The following is a 14149-nucleotide window of genomic DNA, read 5'->3' on the forward strand; positions in this document are numbered from 1 at the left end:
ATAAATATATACTCAATATATAAATATATAAATATAATGGTATTTGCACCTATAATGTATATGGTATCTTATATAGTTAATAAATTACCCATAGAAAAAATAGTTAATGATGTGGTGACAATTAACACTTCGTTCAAAACACAGAATGATAGGTCCCAGAGCTCCCCGGGCCCCCAATTTCTCAGGCTTAAATGGAAAGAAACGCCCAATGTGACCTAGGAGGAAAATACAAAATTCTGGCCGCCACAAAACTAAACCAATTACCTTCCCATACCGGGAGTCGAACCCGGGCCGCCTGGGTGAAAACCAGGAATCCTTACCGCTAGACCATATGGGAAACACCGGCAAGAATTTTCTCCTTTCTGTAGACATCACTTACTTCAGCCTGCCGTCTGCCTCCCCATTTAAGTTTCATACCCGCCGGGCTCGCCCTGCCTCCAGAAATTCTGACTGCGGCTGCGCGAGTCCCGGCTTAAAGGATCCCCTTCCCTCAAACTGGCACCGGCTACATCCGGGCCTCTCGAGGGGGCGGGAACTCCTATTCCCGGAAATCTCCCAAAGGTCTAGAGCCTGCCGGGACAGACTGCCAATCCTGGTGGTTTTCTGTCTGTATTGCTGTGGGCGCTGGGCACGCGGACATACCCAAAGCCCAACTTCAAACTGTAAAATGAAGGCTATTGCTTGACCTTTGACATCAACTGACATCTAAAACAAAGGACCCCATTCGGGACGGAATTCCACGTGAATATCTTTTATGTGAAAAACAAATATGTATATATATATTTTTAATTTTTATTTATCTACTTGACAGAGATCACAACTAGGCAGAGAGAGAGGAAGGGAAGCATGCTTCCCGCTGAGCAGAGAGCCGGATGCGGAGCTAAAACCTGGGACTCTGGGATCATGACCTGAGCTGAAGGGAGAGGCTTTAACTCACTGAGCCACCCACGTGCCCCTATATTGTGTTTTTAACTTTTGCTTCAAAATCTCACTGGTTGACACTTTGTAGCGGGATTTTGTTCTGAAATTCAACCTATGTGAGAAGGGATGTACTTTTTTTCTCTAGTTTACTTTTGAGGTTTTCCATTAGGCTTTTCACTGACAACTCAACCTCAATATGGCAAAAACAAAACAAAAAAAAAACAATTCCTTCCCCCCCACCCCATCCAACCACAGGTATGACCTATTGCCATTAAAGTATATGTTAAAGAACAGTGTGGTACCTGTATATTAACTGACAGTAAAATCAATGAAACAATGGAAGCTCCAAAATACGGTATGGGTATACATTGGGATTATGTAAAAGAAAAAAAAAGGGGGGGAGCATCTAAACTCAGTGGTTCCACATACAGTAATGTAGACCTATGGTAGAAAAAAACAAGCTGGATGTAGGATTCACCCCATACCTCAACTGAAACCACAGAAGTTCTTTAGGAAAATACTGGAGAATTCTTTTATCATATCATTTACAACCCCAAATCGAGAAATGATAAAACAGCTGACTGATAAAGTCAACTTTTTCACAAGTAGGCAGAGAGAGAGGAGGAAGCAGGCTCCCGGCAGAGCAGAGAGCCCAATGCGGGGCTCCATCCGGAGACACTGGGATCATGACCTGAGCCGAAGGCAGAGGCTTTAACCCACTGAGCCAGCAAGGTGCCCCTGATAAAGTCAACTCTTAAATCAATTAAGAAAACTAAGTAAAAGAAAATACAAGAGCTGGGTGATGGTTACTATAGCTTTCACCTTATTCATTAAGCTATTCAATATTTTGTGCAGGTTAACGCATTTTATTTTAAAATGAAGTTTAAAAAAAAAACATAAGCAAAGTTACAAGAGAAATTGGGAAAAATATTTACATTTCATATTATGAACAAAGGATTAATTTTCCCCAAGCAAACTTTTAAAAAAACAACCCAGTAGGATAATGAAGCAAAGACACAGATCCCATCACAGGAAATACATTTGGCCCTTCAAAAATTAAAAGTAGCATGGTCTCGCTCCTATAAAGATAAATGAAGAGTTCCTTGAGTTCCCTTGAAAATCTAAGTCAGATCTTTTAGACTTTCTGGCTTAAAACCTGCCGAGGACTACCTACCTACTTAGGCGTTCACCTTTTTTATTGACATGGAATCATACTGTCTTAAATTGTTAGCCATGTTTGTCTTTTTTTCCTACACCAAAATCAGTTTTCAGAATCTAGTGCAACTGAAGAACCTATTTGTTGTCCTTCCCTGCCACTAACTGTGCAGTATTTTATCCTGTAAAGAAACCACAGCTGATATATCCATGAGGCTCTTCAAACTTTCACACCTAACAAAGCTAGAAACATGCAAACCAGAGAAATTTTAAGGAACAGGGATTAGTTGGGGTGGGAATAGGGACAGGGGCAATCTGTGAAGGAAGAAGGCCTGAGATAAGGTAGCCACACCAAAGAACAGCTGTGCTCACTGTCCAGCCTCTGGTCACAAGTCAGGCAGACTGAGGCTCCAGCTGCTTGAGTTTTTCCTGGAGGCCCCCGAGTTGGCTTCGACCCCAGTCAATGCGGATCTGAAGGCTGGCCATGTCTGCAGCCAGCTGCAGGCCTAGAGGAAGAGACAAGATTGTCACCATGGTATCCGCTGTGTGATATGACTCAGGGGCCTCTGAACATCCCCAGGGACTGGAAAGGCTCCAGAATTTTCTAGCTTCCACACTATTTCTAAAACATTCCCAGAAGAGCCTTGCACTGGCTGCTTCAGAATCTCACTAGACCCACACCCTCACCTCCTTCACATCTTTACTAAAATGTCACCTCTTCAACAGATTTCCTTTACTCCTTTACATTACCCTGTGACTAAAAATTCACAGATCATAACACTGTTGCATGCCCTCATTTCCTTCCTTCTTTCCTTCATTATAATAGTCCTTCACTATTCTTGCCCTCTGTTTACCCTGCCCCCAAAAGTGTTCCACATTCTGGATTCACATCTAGGTGGCTTTTGCCTGATGCTTCTGCTTAACAGTCTTCTGGGCCCTCCATGCCCAGGCCACTCGTCAGTCCAGTCTTCAGCCTACCTGCCTGAGAGCAGAGCTGGCCACACATCTGCTCAGTTCCCTCCAGGAAGCACTTTCTCCTCTTGGTTTCTGGGATCTCTCACCCTCTGGCTATTGTTCCTGCCTCACTGCTACTTCTCAGTCTCTTCGAAAGTGGTTTCTCTCCTTCCTCTTCCCACCTTTCTGTCCACACTCTGAGGCCCTCTGCTGATCTCAGCTTAAATGCTGTGTCTGTGTCAGCCCCCTGTGTCTATGCAGGGGGCTCCCAAATCTCTTTCCAGCCCAGGTCTCTTCCAAACTCAGATGCATGTGCCCAGACACCTGAGAAGAGTCTCCACCACACAGTAGTAGGAACACACTCTCACTCAACTCTTGACTTACCCTTGGCTGCAGCTCTCCTGCACCAGGTGAGAACACCCAGGTGTTCCTGCTGGAATCTGTGGGTTCATCCTTCATTCCTCTCCTTCCCTTACTCTCAAATTGATCTGTCAGTAAATCTCGTGGCTTCTACTCTCAAAACATGAAGATTCCTGTCACTTGTACTTTCCTTCACTGCTTCCACCTACATCTCAATCCTGGCTGCTCCCCAACATGTGCTTCCTCCCTCTGCTCTTGTCTGTTCCCACCCAGCACCCAGAGTCTTCCTATCACTCTGTGGATCCAACTCTGCCTCACTCTCGTCAGAGCCACCCGTGACTCCCAAAGTCCTCATCAGGGCCTATACCTCAAATAACCTGGGCCCAGTCCCCTCTGACCTCAGTTCCTGGTACTCCCTGCTTCATAAACTCCACTCTAACCCATTTGGCCTCCTCTCTGCCAACCTAAACATGATTTCACCTCAAAGCTTTTGCCCTGGCTGGCCCCTCTGCCTATAGCACAGATCAACTACAAAGTTCTTTCCATCTTTTCAGAGAGGACTTTTCAGATCACCCTTCATAAAATAGCTACCCTCACCCACTCCTGCCCCACTCCATCCACCATACCCTATCTTATTTTTCCATAACAATTCTCACTACCCCGTATTATATATAGGGCCTACTTATTTATTTGCATGTTTTCACTCTCCCCTCAATGGAATATACATTCCATGAGGGGTATTTATATCTTTTGTTTCCTGCTGTATCTCCAGCCCCTAACATGAGCCTGGAACACTGCCAACAGCCAGTAAATCCTTTTTTGAAAAAACAGCATGTGTGCAACAAAAGCCTCCTATGGAAAAAGCCCTGGAAAACCCTTTGCAGATTAACCCCAGCCAGGCATGGCATTACTACTACTTCTTCCTATAGATAGAGGGTCTACTCACCTTCCCGGAAGCTGGCTTGGGCATGACGTAGACTGTGCGGAACCAGGATTCCAAACCAGTTCAGAGGGTCCCGGGGGGCTGGGGATGACTCTGGCTCTGGGGTTCTGGAGAGACCCTTGCGCCTGCGTAAAGCTGGAGAAAGACAGACTGGAGGTTGGGGGTCTCATTACCTGTCCTTTTTCTTCTCTGTGACAATGTTGAACTTGATCTAAGCTCATAATCCTGACAAACATTGAAGGCTGTAAAATCCCTCCAACCATTTATGTTCCAGAAAACATACCACAAAGAACAACCTTTCTGTTTGTGATTCAGATGAGATGCCCTGACCACTCTCTCATGATTCTCATAAGATCAGCAAATGGCCCCCTTGTTTACCTGTGACAGATCCACACACTGAGTTTTCCCATTTTGTCTGAACATGCTGAAAGGCCCGACAGACCCTCCTACTCCCCGTTTGTCTCATAAATGACTGAGATTAGAAGTTCGTCCCTCTGAAACCAGTTAGACATATAAACATTTTTTGTTCAACTGACTGAAACTTCCCCCAATTGCAAAACTATTCCAACCGTAAAGGACTTCAACTATAACTTATCTATTTCTCCCTGTAGAAGTCTAAAGCAAAAACAAACAAAACAAACCAGCCTGCTGAGACACTGTAATCCTCTGATCTGGGCCACTCTCCATCGCAACACCCTTAATAAAATAATCTCTTCAATTATCCTGTACATTTTGTTTTTGACATCGGGAGGGATCCGTGACGCGAAGAAAGGGGAACTCACCTGCCTCACAGGGCCCCACTTCTTCTGGAGTCTGGGCGCTGGCTCTCACCACCCAGACCTTCTGGAGTCCGTCCTGGGCCTCGCTGAAGAACGAGAAGGCAGGATCGACATTTGGAGGCCCCAGCCTGGACCCTGTCCGCCCACCCGTTCCAACATACACGCCTCCTCACCTGGTGTAGACGCAGACCTGAGGCTCCATGCGGGAGGCATATTGCAGAGGACCTACAGACTTGGCACCCATGGCATAGCGAGCTTTGGAGAGTGAGAACCAACCCTGGGATAAGAGGAGAGCGGTTAAACTCAGTTTACCTCCGCATGCCCGCCCATCCCTCCCTCCGCAAGATTCCACATCCCACCTCCTCCACCCGGGCGTTCAGTGCTGCCCTCTTCGCCTCCAGTTCTTCCAGGTCCCGGAGCAGCTGCAGAAGGAGCGAGTCCATCTGCGCGCGTAAGCCAGGCGCAGCCATGGGCCCACGGTACTGAGGTCTGGAACCAGACTCCTCACAGGTTGCCCAATCGTCGCTCACCATGGCCGGCATGACAACCAATAGGCTCACCTTCCACGGGCGTTCCCAGCCGTGGGCCGAGTTGCCCAGCCTTTCTAAAGGCAAACGCTTAGAGCCGCGCTGCAGTATTGACTAGCTGGGTTTTCCGAGGCGTGTGAGCCTCCGAAACAGTCGGCTAGAGCTGTGGGTGGTTCCGAGTCGCTTTGGGAAGAGGCCGTATTTTACACTTGATCTTAGTCAAAAGGCCGAGAAGCGATAAGAGGCCGCTTTTTAACAGTAGGGTGAGAGCTGTGGTGTTGGAAGAGGCAAAGCTGTATGGCGGCTATTTTAAAGGGAGAAGAGGCTTTAATTCCAGCAGCCGGTAGGCGAGCCTCCAGTCAGCCGCTGTGCTGCTTTTACAGTTGCTGGATCATTTTGAACCGCCAATTATGATTACTCTAGCGGTTTATCATCTTAAAATTGGGCATCCTGCGCAGTGGTAAGTAATGAAGCCACGCACTAACATCTTTAGTAAGGGCGAGCCTTACCAACGTGACAACGTCTCGACGCCCGCCTATTGGTGTTCCAGTAAGCTTGCGTGTCCAGATTGACCAATCGTCTTGCAACTCCTAACCCTCCGCCATCTTAACATTTGGCACTTCCCACAGTACTAGAGCGCAACAAAGCCTCTAGCGACCTTCTTGATTGAGGGCAGAATTGTTGGTGACGTTGTGACGCTGCGCCCGGCGTTCTCCTAGACCCACGTGGAATCCGTGCTCAGAATGGTAAGAGTGGAGTTTGAGCTCCTGTTTTTTATAGTGGGGGCTCGCGCAGGGCTGAGGATGATTTATGGGCTTGGGGCTGGTGGGGCTGGTGGCCCCCCGACCCGGCTGTGCGTGGCGAGGAGGCTGAGCTAACCCGCTTTTTCCGTAGCTGCGTCGTGAGGCCCGTCTTCGCCGGGAGTACCTGTACCGCAAGGCCCGAGAGGAGTCGCAGCGAGCTGCCCAGGACCGGAAGGAGAAGGTTCGGCGCGCCCTGGAAGGTAGGCACGTCTCCGCCCCGCCTCGGGGATGGGGAGTGCTCTAAACCTGTCGTTATAGAGACCATTGGTTTGCATTTAAAATCCAACGGAATAAAAGACCAAATGGTATAAAACGCGTTTAATTAGCATCTCTTAGTATTTGTATGGCTGAGCATCCTTTCAAGTATTTACTGGCCGTTTTCCTTGGCTTTTGGGTTTTTAAATTCTTTCCGTGATGCTATAAATTTCATATCTTGTCATATATCCTGCAGTATCCAGATTTCCAGTTTGCCTATTAATTTTGTTTACAGTGTGCTTAGTTCTTTCCAAATTTTAAATTTTTACATTGTCCTCCCGCGCCTACCCCCGTTGTTTTTCGTTTTGCTACCTTCAGTTCAAGATGACAAGAGTATCTTTTAGTTGTTACTATGATTACGTTGCATTTAAAAAGTGATAAACCGTAGAGAATTTATTTTTATTCGAGTTGTGAATTGGGATCTAACTTTGCAGTATTTTCTCCGCTTTTTGTTTGTCATAGGAATGAAGAGTGTTAACTTGTTTGAATGAAAATGTTATATTTATCCCTGTTTTCTTGGTTCTTGTGTAAATAGAACTTTCCTGTCTGGATGGTACATCAGCTTACTATCTATGATTATTATATTTTTAAGATTTTATTTATTTATTTGAGAGGGAGAGAATGAGGGAGAGCATGAGAGAAGAGAGGTCTGGGGGAGAAGCAGACCCCCTGCTGAGCCGGGAGCCCAGTGTGAGTCTTGATGTGGATCTCAATTCCGGTCGCAATCTGGGAACTCTAGGATCATGACCTGAGCCAAAGGCAGTCGCTTAACCAACTGAGCCGCCCAGGCCCCCTCTCTGATTATTTTAAATTCACTTTGATTTTCTGTGTTTTAGACATATAAAGTGCATGAGTCTATATGTTTACATTAAACGTTATGTTAAATATCTGTGATCTGTCTGCCCACATTAGAAATAAAAAATGCTCAATATATAGAAATTCAGGAATATTTTCCCCCAATTCAGATAGCCACAATACAGGATACTTTTTAAAAATAAGCCATTTCCTTACTCTTCTTTGTGCTTATGTCATACTTGTTTGTATCCTTAAATCACATGGGTTGATTTTTAGTTTTAAACGTAGTTACTAGGTTGTATGTATTCTTCCCCAGCTTTATGTTTTGTAAGATCTATTGAGTGTAGTGGGGGCTCCCATTTCCCTGTGCTTGGTGTTGACCTTATTTTTTTAGTCTGGCGCAGTTAGGAACAGCATTGCTGCTATGAACCTTCTCTTCCAGGTGCAAGAATTTCTCCAGGGCATATTGGAAAGACATGCTGGTTCCAAGGGCATGTTCATATTGAGCTCTGTACTCCAAAGTGGGCATGCCCACAGCCCAGCCCTTTTTTTTTTTTTTTAAACCAAGTCTAGCTTTAGTTCACAGAGGAAATCTGACCCAAAGCATAAAGTTTAGCACTTTCGTTGTCAGAGGGTTTCAGGGTTTTCAGGGTTTCTGGGCCACATTCATATAGAAAGAACACTCTGTATTTGTTCTTTTAAAAATCGGTGTTAATTTTTTTCTAAGTACAAAAACAATATATACTTGCAACTAAATATTTTAGAAAGCCATCAAACCATAAAACTAGAAGCCATAGAAAATGAAATCTCCTGTAACCATTGTTAACAGCTTGGCATGTAGACAAAAATAGTTTTGTCTCTCTTCCCCCTGCCAAAGAAGTCATGTACACATTTCTGCACAGAAAGGAGTGAAAGGGGTACTTTTTAATCAAGTCTGTACAGTTTTTGTAAGCCACAGTGTTGTATAAACTGAGGGCCCCATGCATGGGTCTTACTCAGCTACTCTGTGTTCCCCCTGCAGAGAACCGCCTGATTCCCACCGAATTACGCAGGGAGGCTCTGACCTTACAGGGTTCCTTGGAGTTTGATGACGCCGGTGGTGAAGGTAAACTTTCCTGACACTGGGCCAGCTTCTTCCTCTTCACTTGAGCCTGCTGGTTTCCTTGTCATTCCGCGGACAGCTTGAAGAAAGGCTGTGTAGCCCCTCTTTGCGAAACTTTCTCCCAGATGCCCTCCTGACTGTGCACAGATGGCACTTTAGGAGAGCTCTTTCTTAGTGCTCCCAATTTCGTTTATTTAGCACATAAGGGTTATCCCACTTACTCTGTTTTGTCTGTTAATTATCCCCCTTATCAGAATATGAACTCTTGCTGAGGCAAATCCATTTTGTTTACTGCCATGTCTCCAGCTCCCAGCACTTCATTAACACCTAAACAGACATTATGAATTTTTTTTATGAGGAAAAGGAGTCTGTTACCTTTGGCCTTAACAGAATCTGGGTTTGTACTTGGTAGTCATTAACCCCATGTGATAAATGTAGTTAAAATGAAGTAAAATCAAATTTGAACATTTAGTTCCACAGTCATAGTTGTTTTTATAACCAGTGTGGCTGGAGGGCTACCCTCCTGCTCAGTGCAGGTGTGGAACATCTTATTTTCATCATCAAAAGTGTTGTCAGACAGTGCTGCTCTAGACAGATTGAGCTACCCTCAAGTTAGCATTTTATTTCCCAAGACAGTCACATTCCCCTCATGCTGTGACCAGGTGTGACCAACCATGTGGATGATGAATATCGATGGGCAGGGGTTGAAGATCCTAAGGTCATGATCACTACCTCCCGAGACCCCAGTTCCCGCCTCAAGATGTTTGCAAAGGTACCAGTAGTGGGAAGCGAATGGGAGGTCCTAAAGCACTAGTGGCCCTAGTCCTAATTGAAATGCGTTCACATACAAGGAGCTGAAGTTGGTGTTCCCAGGTGCTCAACGCATGAACCGTGGCCGGCATGAGGTAGGGGCACTGGTGCGAGCCTGCAAAGCCAATGGTGTCACTGACCTGCTGGTTGTCCACGAGCATCGAGGCACACCTGGTGAGACTATGGTGGGAACAGGGTGTCTGCTGGGGTGGTTGTCTGAGAGCAGATAAGGTTTCTGACAGCCCGCCTGGCCCCACCAGTGGGGCTCATTGTCAGCCACCTGCCCTTCGGCCCCACTGCTTACTTCACACTGTGCAATGTGGTCATGCGCCATGACATTCCTGACCTGGGCACCGTGTCTGAAGCCAAGCCTCACCTCATCATGCATGGCTTCTCCTCCCGACTAGGCAAGCGGGTGAGTCTGAGTCCATGGGGTGAGGGCTGGGGGCAGGGGGTTTCAGGCTGGGCATTTGCCACTTGCCTTCCCTCTGACCCAGGTCTCTGACATACTCCGTTACCTGTTCCCCGTGCCCAAGGATGACAGCCACCGTGTCATCACCTTCGCAAACAAAGATGACTATATCTCCTTCCGGTAGGTCCATGGGCTGGCCTCAGAATGGCATCCTGACCTTTGTGTTCCACTGCTGTTTGTTATTGGCTCACATCTGCTCACTGTCTTCTCTCACCCCTACCTTATCTCCCCTTGCCTCCAGGCACCACGTATATAGGAAGACCAACCACCGCAGTGTGGAACTGACAGAGGTTGGACCTCGCTTTGAACTGAAGTGTGAGTTTGGGGCTTAATTCCACTTCTTATGGTGGTGGTGTGCTGGCGGTGTAGGTGACAATGTACCCATCTACACCTCCCAGTGTACATGATCCGCCTGGGCACGCTGGAACACGAGGCCACAGCAGATGTGGAGTGGCGCTGGCACCCATACACCAACACCGCACGCAAGAAGGTCTTTCTGAGTGCTGAGTGAACCCACTTGCTGGTCAGGACGTGGACCTGGACCCAGGACTTGGGGAGGGGTCAGAATAAAGTCTGTGTGCCACACCACCCCATTTGCTTCTGTGTGGTCAGGACAAACCCACCGTTGGGCTGCATGTGAGGGACAGTTTCTACTGGGTCTTCTTACTTGGGGAGCTGACAGCTCAAGGACATTCTCAGGTCTGCTCTTGACGTTGTATCTAGGACAAGGCAGGCTCAACCTGCTGGCTTGCTCCTTAACCATAGGAAAGATTTGGGAGATTTGGTGGTGGTGTCACTTGGGAGTCAGAGGTCCTGTGAGAGCCCATCTCAGACTGGGACTGATGTGTACTTAAGGACCCTGGTTTTACACAGAACACATGTCAGGAGCCTACAGCATGCCCCCAAGTTGATGTGGAGGGGAGTATGACATTAAGAAAGAAAGCCATCATACCACTTGGGGCAGGTCTGTAAGAAAACAAGTCAGGCAGGGGGATGGAGAATGGGGGAGACCTCTGCAGATGCCCCTAGAGCTACAGGATGGCATGAAGCAGCAGGGATCACCTGGATGATCCATGCAAAGACCCTGAGGTGGACGTACTCATAAGCGTTCCAGGAGCAACAGTGGCCTAGTGAGAGGAGTCTTGAGGGAGAACAGGCAATAGGTTTCATGGGATGTCTGTGACTTCTAGCCCCACTCATGTAAATCCAGGACCTTCCAGAACCCCTCTCGCCTTGCCATAACCTCAGCTCACAAATGAAGGATATGCCACTAAAATTTTCATGCAAGTTACAGAAATTCCAAAATACATACAAAGTAGAAGTAGTATGATGTTTTTATTAGTTTTCTGGACTACCAAAACTGCCATCGACTGGGTGTCTTAAAATAGCAGAATTATTCTCTCATAATTCCAGAGGCCAGAAATCAGGTCACTCCCAACCCCTCCTCCATTATTTGCCTCTTCCAGCTTCTGGTAGCAATTGACAATCCTTAGTGTTCTTTGGCATGTAGTTGCATTGTGGTTTCAGTCTTTGTCTTCACATGGTCTTCCTCTACTGTCAAGTTTCCGCTGTGTGTCTGATAAGGACACTTGTCATTAGATTTATAGCACATCAGAAAATCAAGGATGCGGGGGCACCTGGGTGGCTCAATGGGTTAAAGCTTCTGCCTTCGGCTCAGGTCATGATCTCAGGATCCTGGGATCAAGCCCCGCATCAGGCTTTCTGCTGAGCAGGGAGCCTGCTTCCTCCTCTCTCTCTCTCTGCCTGCCTCTCTGCCTACTTGTGATCTCTGTCTTTATTTAAAAATAAAATCTTTAAAAAAGAAAATCAAGGATGACCTCTTCATTTAAAGATTCTGAACTTAATCACGTCTACAAAGACTTTTTTTCCCCCAAATAAGATCATGGGTTCCAGGAATTAAGCTGTGGACATACCTTTTGGAGCCACCATTCATCCAACTACATGTCCTCATTTCTCACCTTCAGGAGCTGTGGGCCTCCTGCCCTTCCTGTTTACTGTATGCCCCTGTACCTCTTGCAGACATCGTAGGCATGAGGCTGATGCTCCTCTGCTAACTCTGAACATCCTCCTAGGTAAGCGCCATGAGGCCTGGGGCTGCATTCACTGTTTCACCAAGCCTAGAGCAGGCCCTTAGTCACTGGCATTTTATTTTTTTAACAGCACAGAAGTCTCAGCAGGCCTTTGAGCTAGGGGCCAGCTCTTAGGGATAGGTGGAAAATAAGAGGCAAACTATTTATTATTCACTTTATTGTGGCTTCCACTGCTAAAGAGGCCTTTGAGAAGCCAGCACACTTGGGCTCACCAGTAGTGGAGGGATTTATGAAAGACAATTGGGTCCACGTTTTGCTCATCAGCTGTGTTTAGCCACTGGATGTGAGTGATATCTACTGTCAAGTGATACTGGGGGAAACGACCCTTCACACTGTGCTGGTGGAAGAACCAGTGGGTAAAGGCTTTTCAGATGGCAGTCTGGTAAGCATTTGAAAGTTCTACTTCTTGAGTCACTGGTGATGCTGCAGACAGCTTAGGGTATTTGAGCAGGGGAGTTTGGAAAGTGAGCCAATAAAATAACAGTAATTAAAACAAGAAATAGTAAGTTGTGGGAAATGTCCACTGTAGTGCCTTGTGTATTGCACAGATAATATCCTGAGGATTCACAGGGAGCCTTGGATTTGAGGCATGGTATAGGGCATAAAGGGATATTTATGCATCTTTTATTTGACTTTTTAAGGAAGAAATCAGTTCTTACATGGTTTTGAAATGTGAAGGACAAAGGAGAAGACAAGTCAGCGTGGGCTTTGGTGCTTACCATTTGAGTATCTCCTCTGGCCAGAGAACAGTGGCCCAGAGAGAGTAGAGGGCCTTTGTGACCAGGTTTTCCTTTGTCATGTCTGCAACTGATTTTCATGTTCTAGTATTCTTCTCAATATTCAGAAATATTAATGTGGGGAATCTAAGTTAAGGGCATGAGGGCACAGATTGCCCTGTTTTTGCAACTTTTATATAAATATGACATTTCAAAATAAAAATTATGGGACACCTGGGTGGCTCAGTGGGTTAAGCAACTGCCTTCCGCTCAGGTCATGATCCTGGAGTCCCTGGATGGAGTTCCACATCAGCCTTCCCTGCTTAGCAGGGATCTGCTTCTCACTCTGACCTCTCGCTTCTCATGAGCTCACTCTCTATCAATCTCCCTCTCAAATAAGTAAATAAATAAATCTTTAAAAATCTAAAAACTTAGAACATTTTCTAAAGGAATGTTGGAGTTCCTTTAGAAAGTGTTCTAAGTTTTTAGACATAGTGAAGTATTTAGGGGTGGAATATCAGCCTGATACTTGCTTGAAAATGCTTCAGTAGGGAGAAAAAGCTGAAGCAAAATACTAATTGTCACATTTAGATGATGCAGAGAGTTTGTTACAATATTCTTTCTACATTGATGTATGTTTTAAGTTTTTCACAGAGGATTAAAAGGAAAATAATTACAAAAGTGTATTGTTGTTTAAGCATTTTTCATATTTTTAAGTTAAAAATCTCAGTAAAAAGGTTGAGGTGTGAAAATAAAAGGGGGCCTCCTTTACAATAAAGTTGGAAAGCCAGCAGGGAGCTATCTCATGCCCTACCACTCCTTAAACTCCTTAATTGCAGACCCAAACAGAAGAGAAACCTTGTAAGTCCCTGCTGTGGGTTAGCTGTTTGGTATTCCAGCAGAAGAAAGGTTTTCTACTTCTCTGGCAACAGCCCAGTCAATGAGAGACAGTTACAACTCAGCCAATGAAAAGCAACTATCCCTTGAACTCCCAGTTTACTCTAATGGACTTTTTGTTTATAACAGCCCTCCCAGCTTCTCACTTTCCTCCATAAAAGAGCATTCCTCTCTTTTGTTCTCTGTACTTGGCTATGGTTTTGCCTTACCATGCATGTCTTGGACTGTAGTTCTCTACTACTCCCAAATAAACATATTTGTTGCTGGTAAACCAACTGCTGGTTTTATTTTTAAAGTTAATAAGGAGAGACAGGCCAACCATTAGTGGTGGTGAAAGCCATTGAGAGTTAGGGCCAAGGGGTGGTGGTATGTTTTCATGTGCAGAAAAGAAGTGAAAAGCCAAGCACAATATGAGGTACATTTTGGCATTGTTCCACCAAACTGGCTGCAGTGAACATCTTGCCCACTATCCCTTATTCTTTCCTAGTGTAGACTCCTAGAAGGGGAATTTCTGATCCAAGGAGATGTGCAAGTCTAAGCCATTTGGTA

General features: G+C 45.9%; 2 protein-coding genes and 1 non-coding gene across 4 annotated transcripts; 1 reads left to right on the forward strand and 2 right to left on the reverse strand.

Moving 5' to 3' along the window:
* Positions 1-265: 265 nt before the first annotated feature.
* On the reverse strand, positions 266-337 carry TRNAE-UUC. The gene has a single exon. It is a non-coding gene; the product is annotated as a tRNA-Glu (tRNA).
* A 1429-nt stretch (positions 338-1766) lies between these two features.
* CCDC115 (coiled-coil domain containing 115) lies at positions 1767-5651 on the reverse strand. The gene is made up of 5 exons (XM_004778221.3): positions 5472-5651; positions 5286-5389; positions 5116-5198; positions 4337-4468; positions 1767-2582 (listed from the first exon to the last, which is right to left on the reverse strand). Exons 1-5 carry the CDS (start codon positions 5643-5645, stop codon positions 2470-2472), a joined length of 606 nt encoding a protein of 201 aa, XP_004778278.2. The 5' UTR covers positions 5646-5651; the 3' UTR covers positions 1767-2469.
* A 54-nt stretch (positions 5652-5705) lies between these two features.
* On the forward strand, positions 5706-10464 carry IMP4 (IMP U3 small nucleolar ribonucleoprotein 4). Of its 2 annotated transcripts, none has more exons than XM_004778220.3 (9): positions 5706-6385; positions 6534-6642; positions 8514-8597; positions 9257-9366; positions 9446-9578; positions 9665-9819; positions 9941-9996; positions 10118-10191; positions 10275-10464. In XM_004778220.3, the coding sequence occupies exons 1-9, from the start codon at positions 6383-6385 to the stop codon at positions 10385-10387; spliced, it is 837 nt and encodes a 278-aa protein (XP_004778277.1). In that variant the 5' UTR covers positions 5706-6382; the 3' UTR covers positions 10388-10464. The 2 variants fall into 2 exon arrangements, with proteins under 2 accessions (XP_004778277.1, XP_012904286.1); XM_013048832.2 differs by having other exon boundaries at positions 5708-6385; positions 9902-9996.
* Positions 10465-14149: the final 3685 nt, after the last annotated feature.

Source organism: Mustela putorius, unplaced genomic scaffold (genome assembly GCF_011764305.1).
Source record: "Mustela putorius furo isolate JIRA1106 unplaced genomic scaffold, ASM1176430v1.1 tig00004035_pilon_pilon_pilon, whole genome shotgun sequence".
Classification (NCBI taxonomy): domain Eukaryota; kingdom Metazoa; phylum Chordata; class Mammalia; order Carnivora; family Mustelidae; genus Mustela; species Mustela putorius.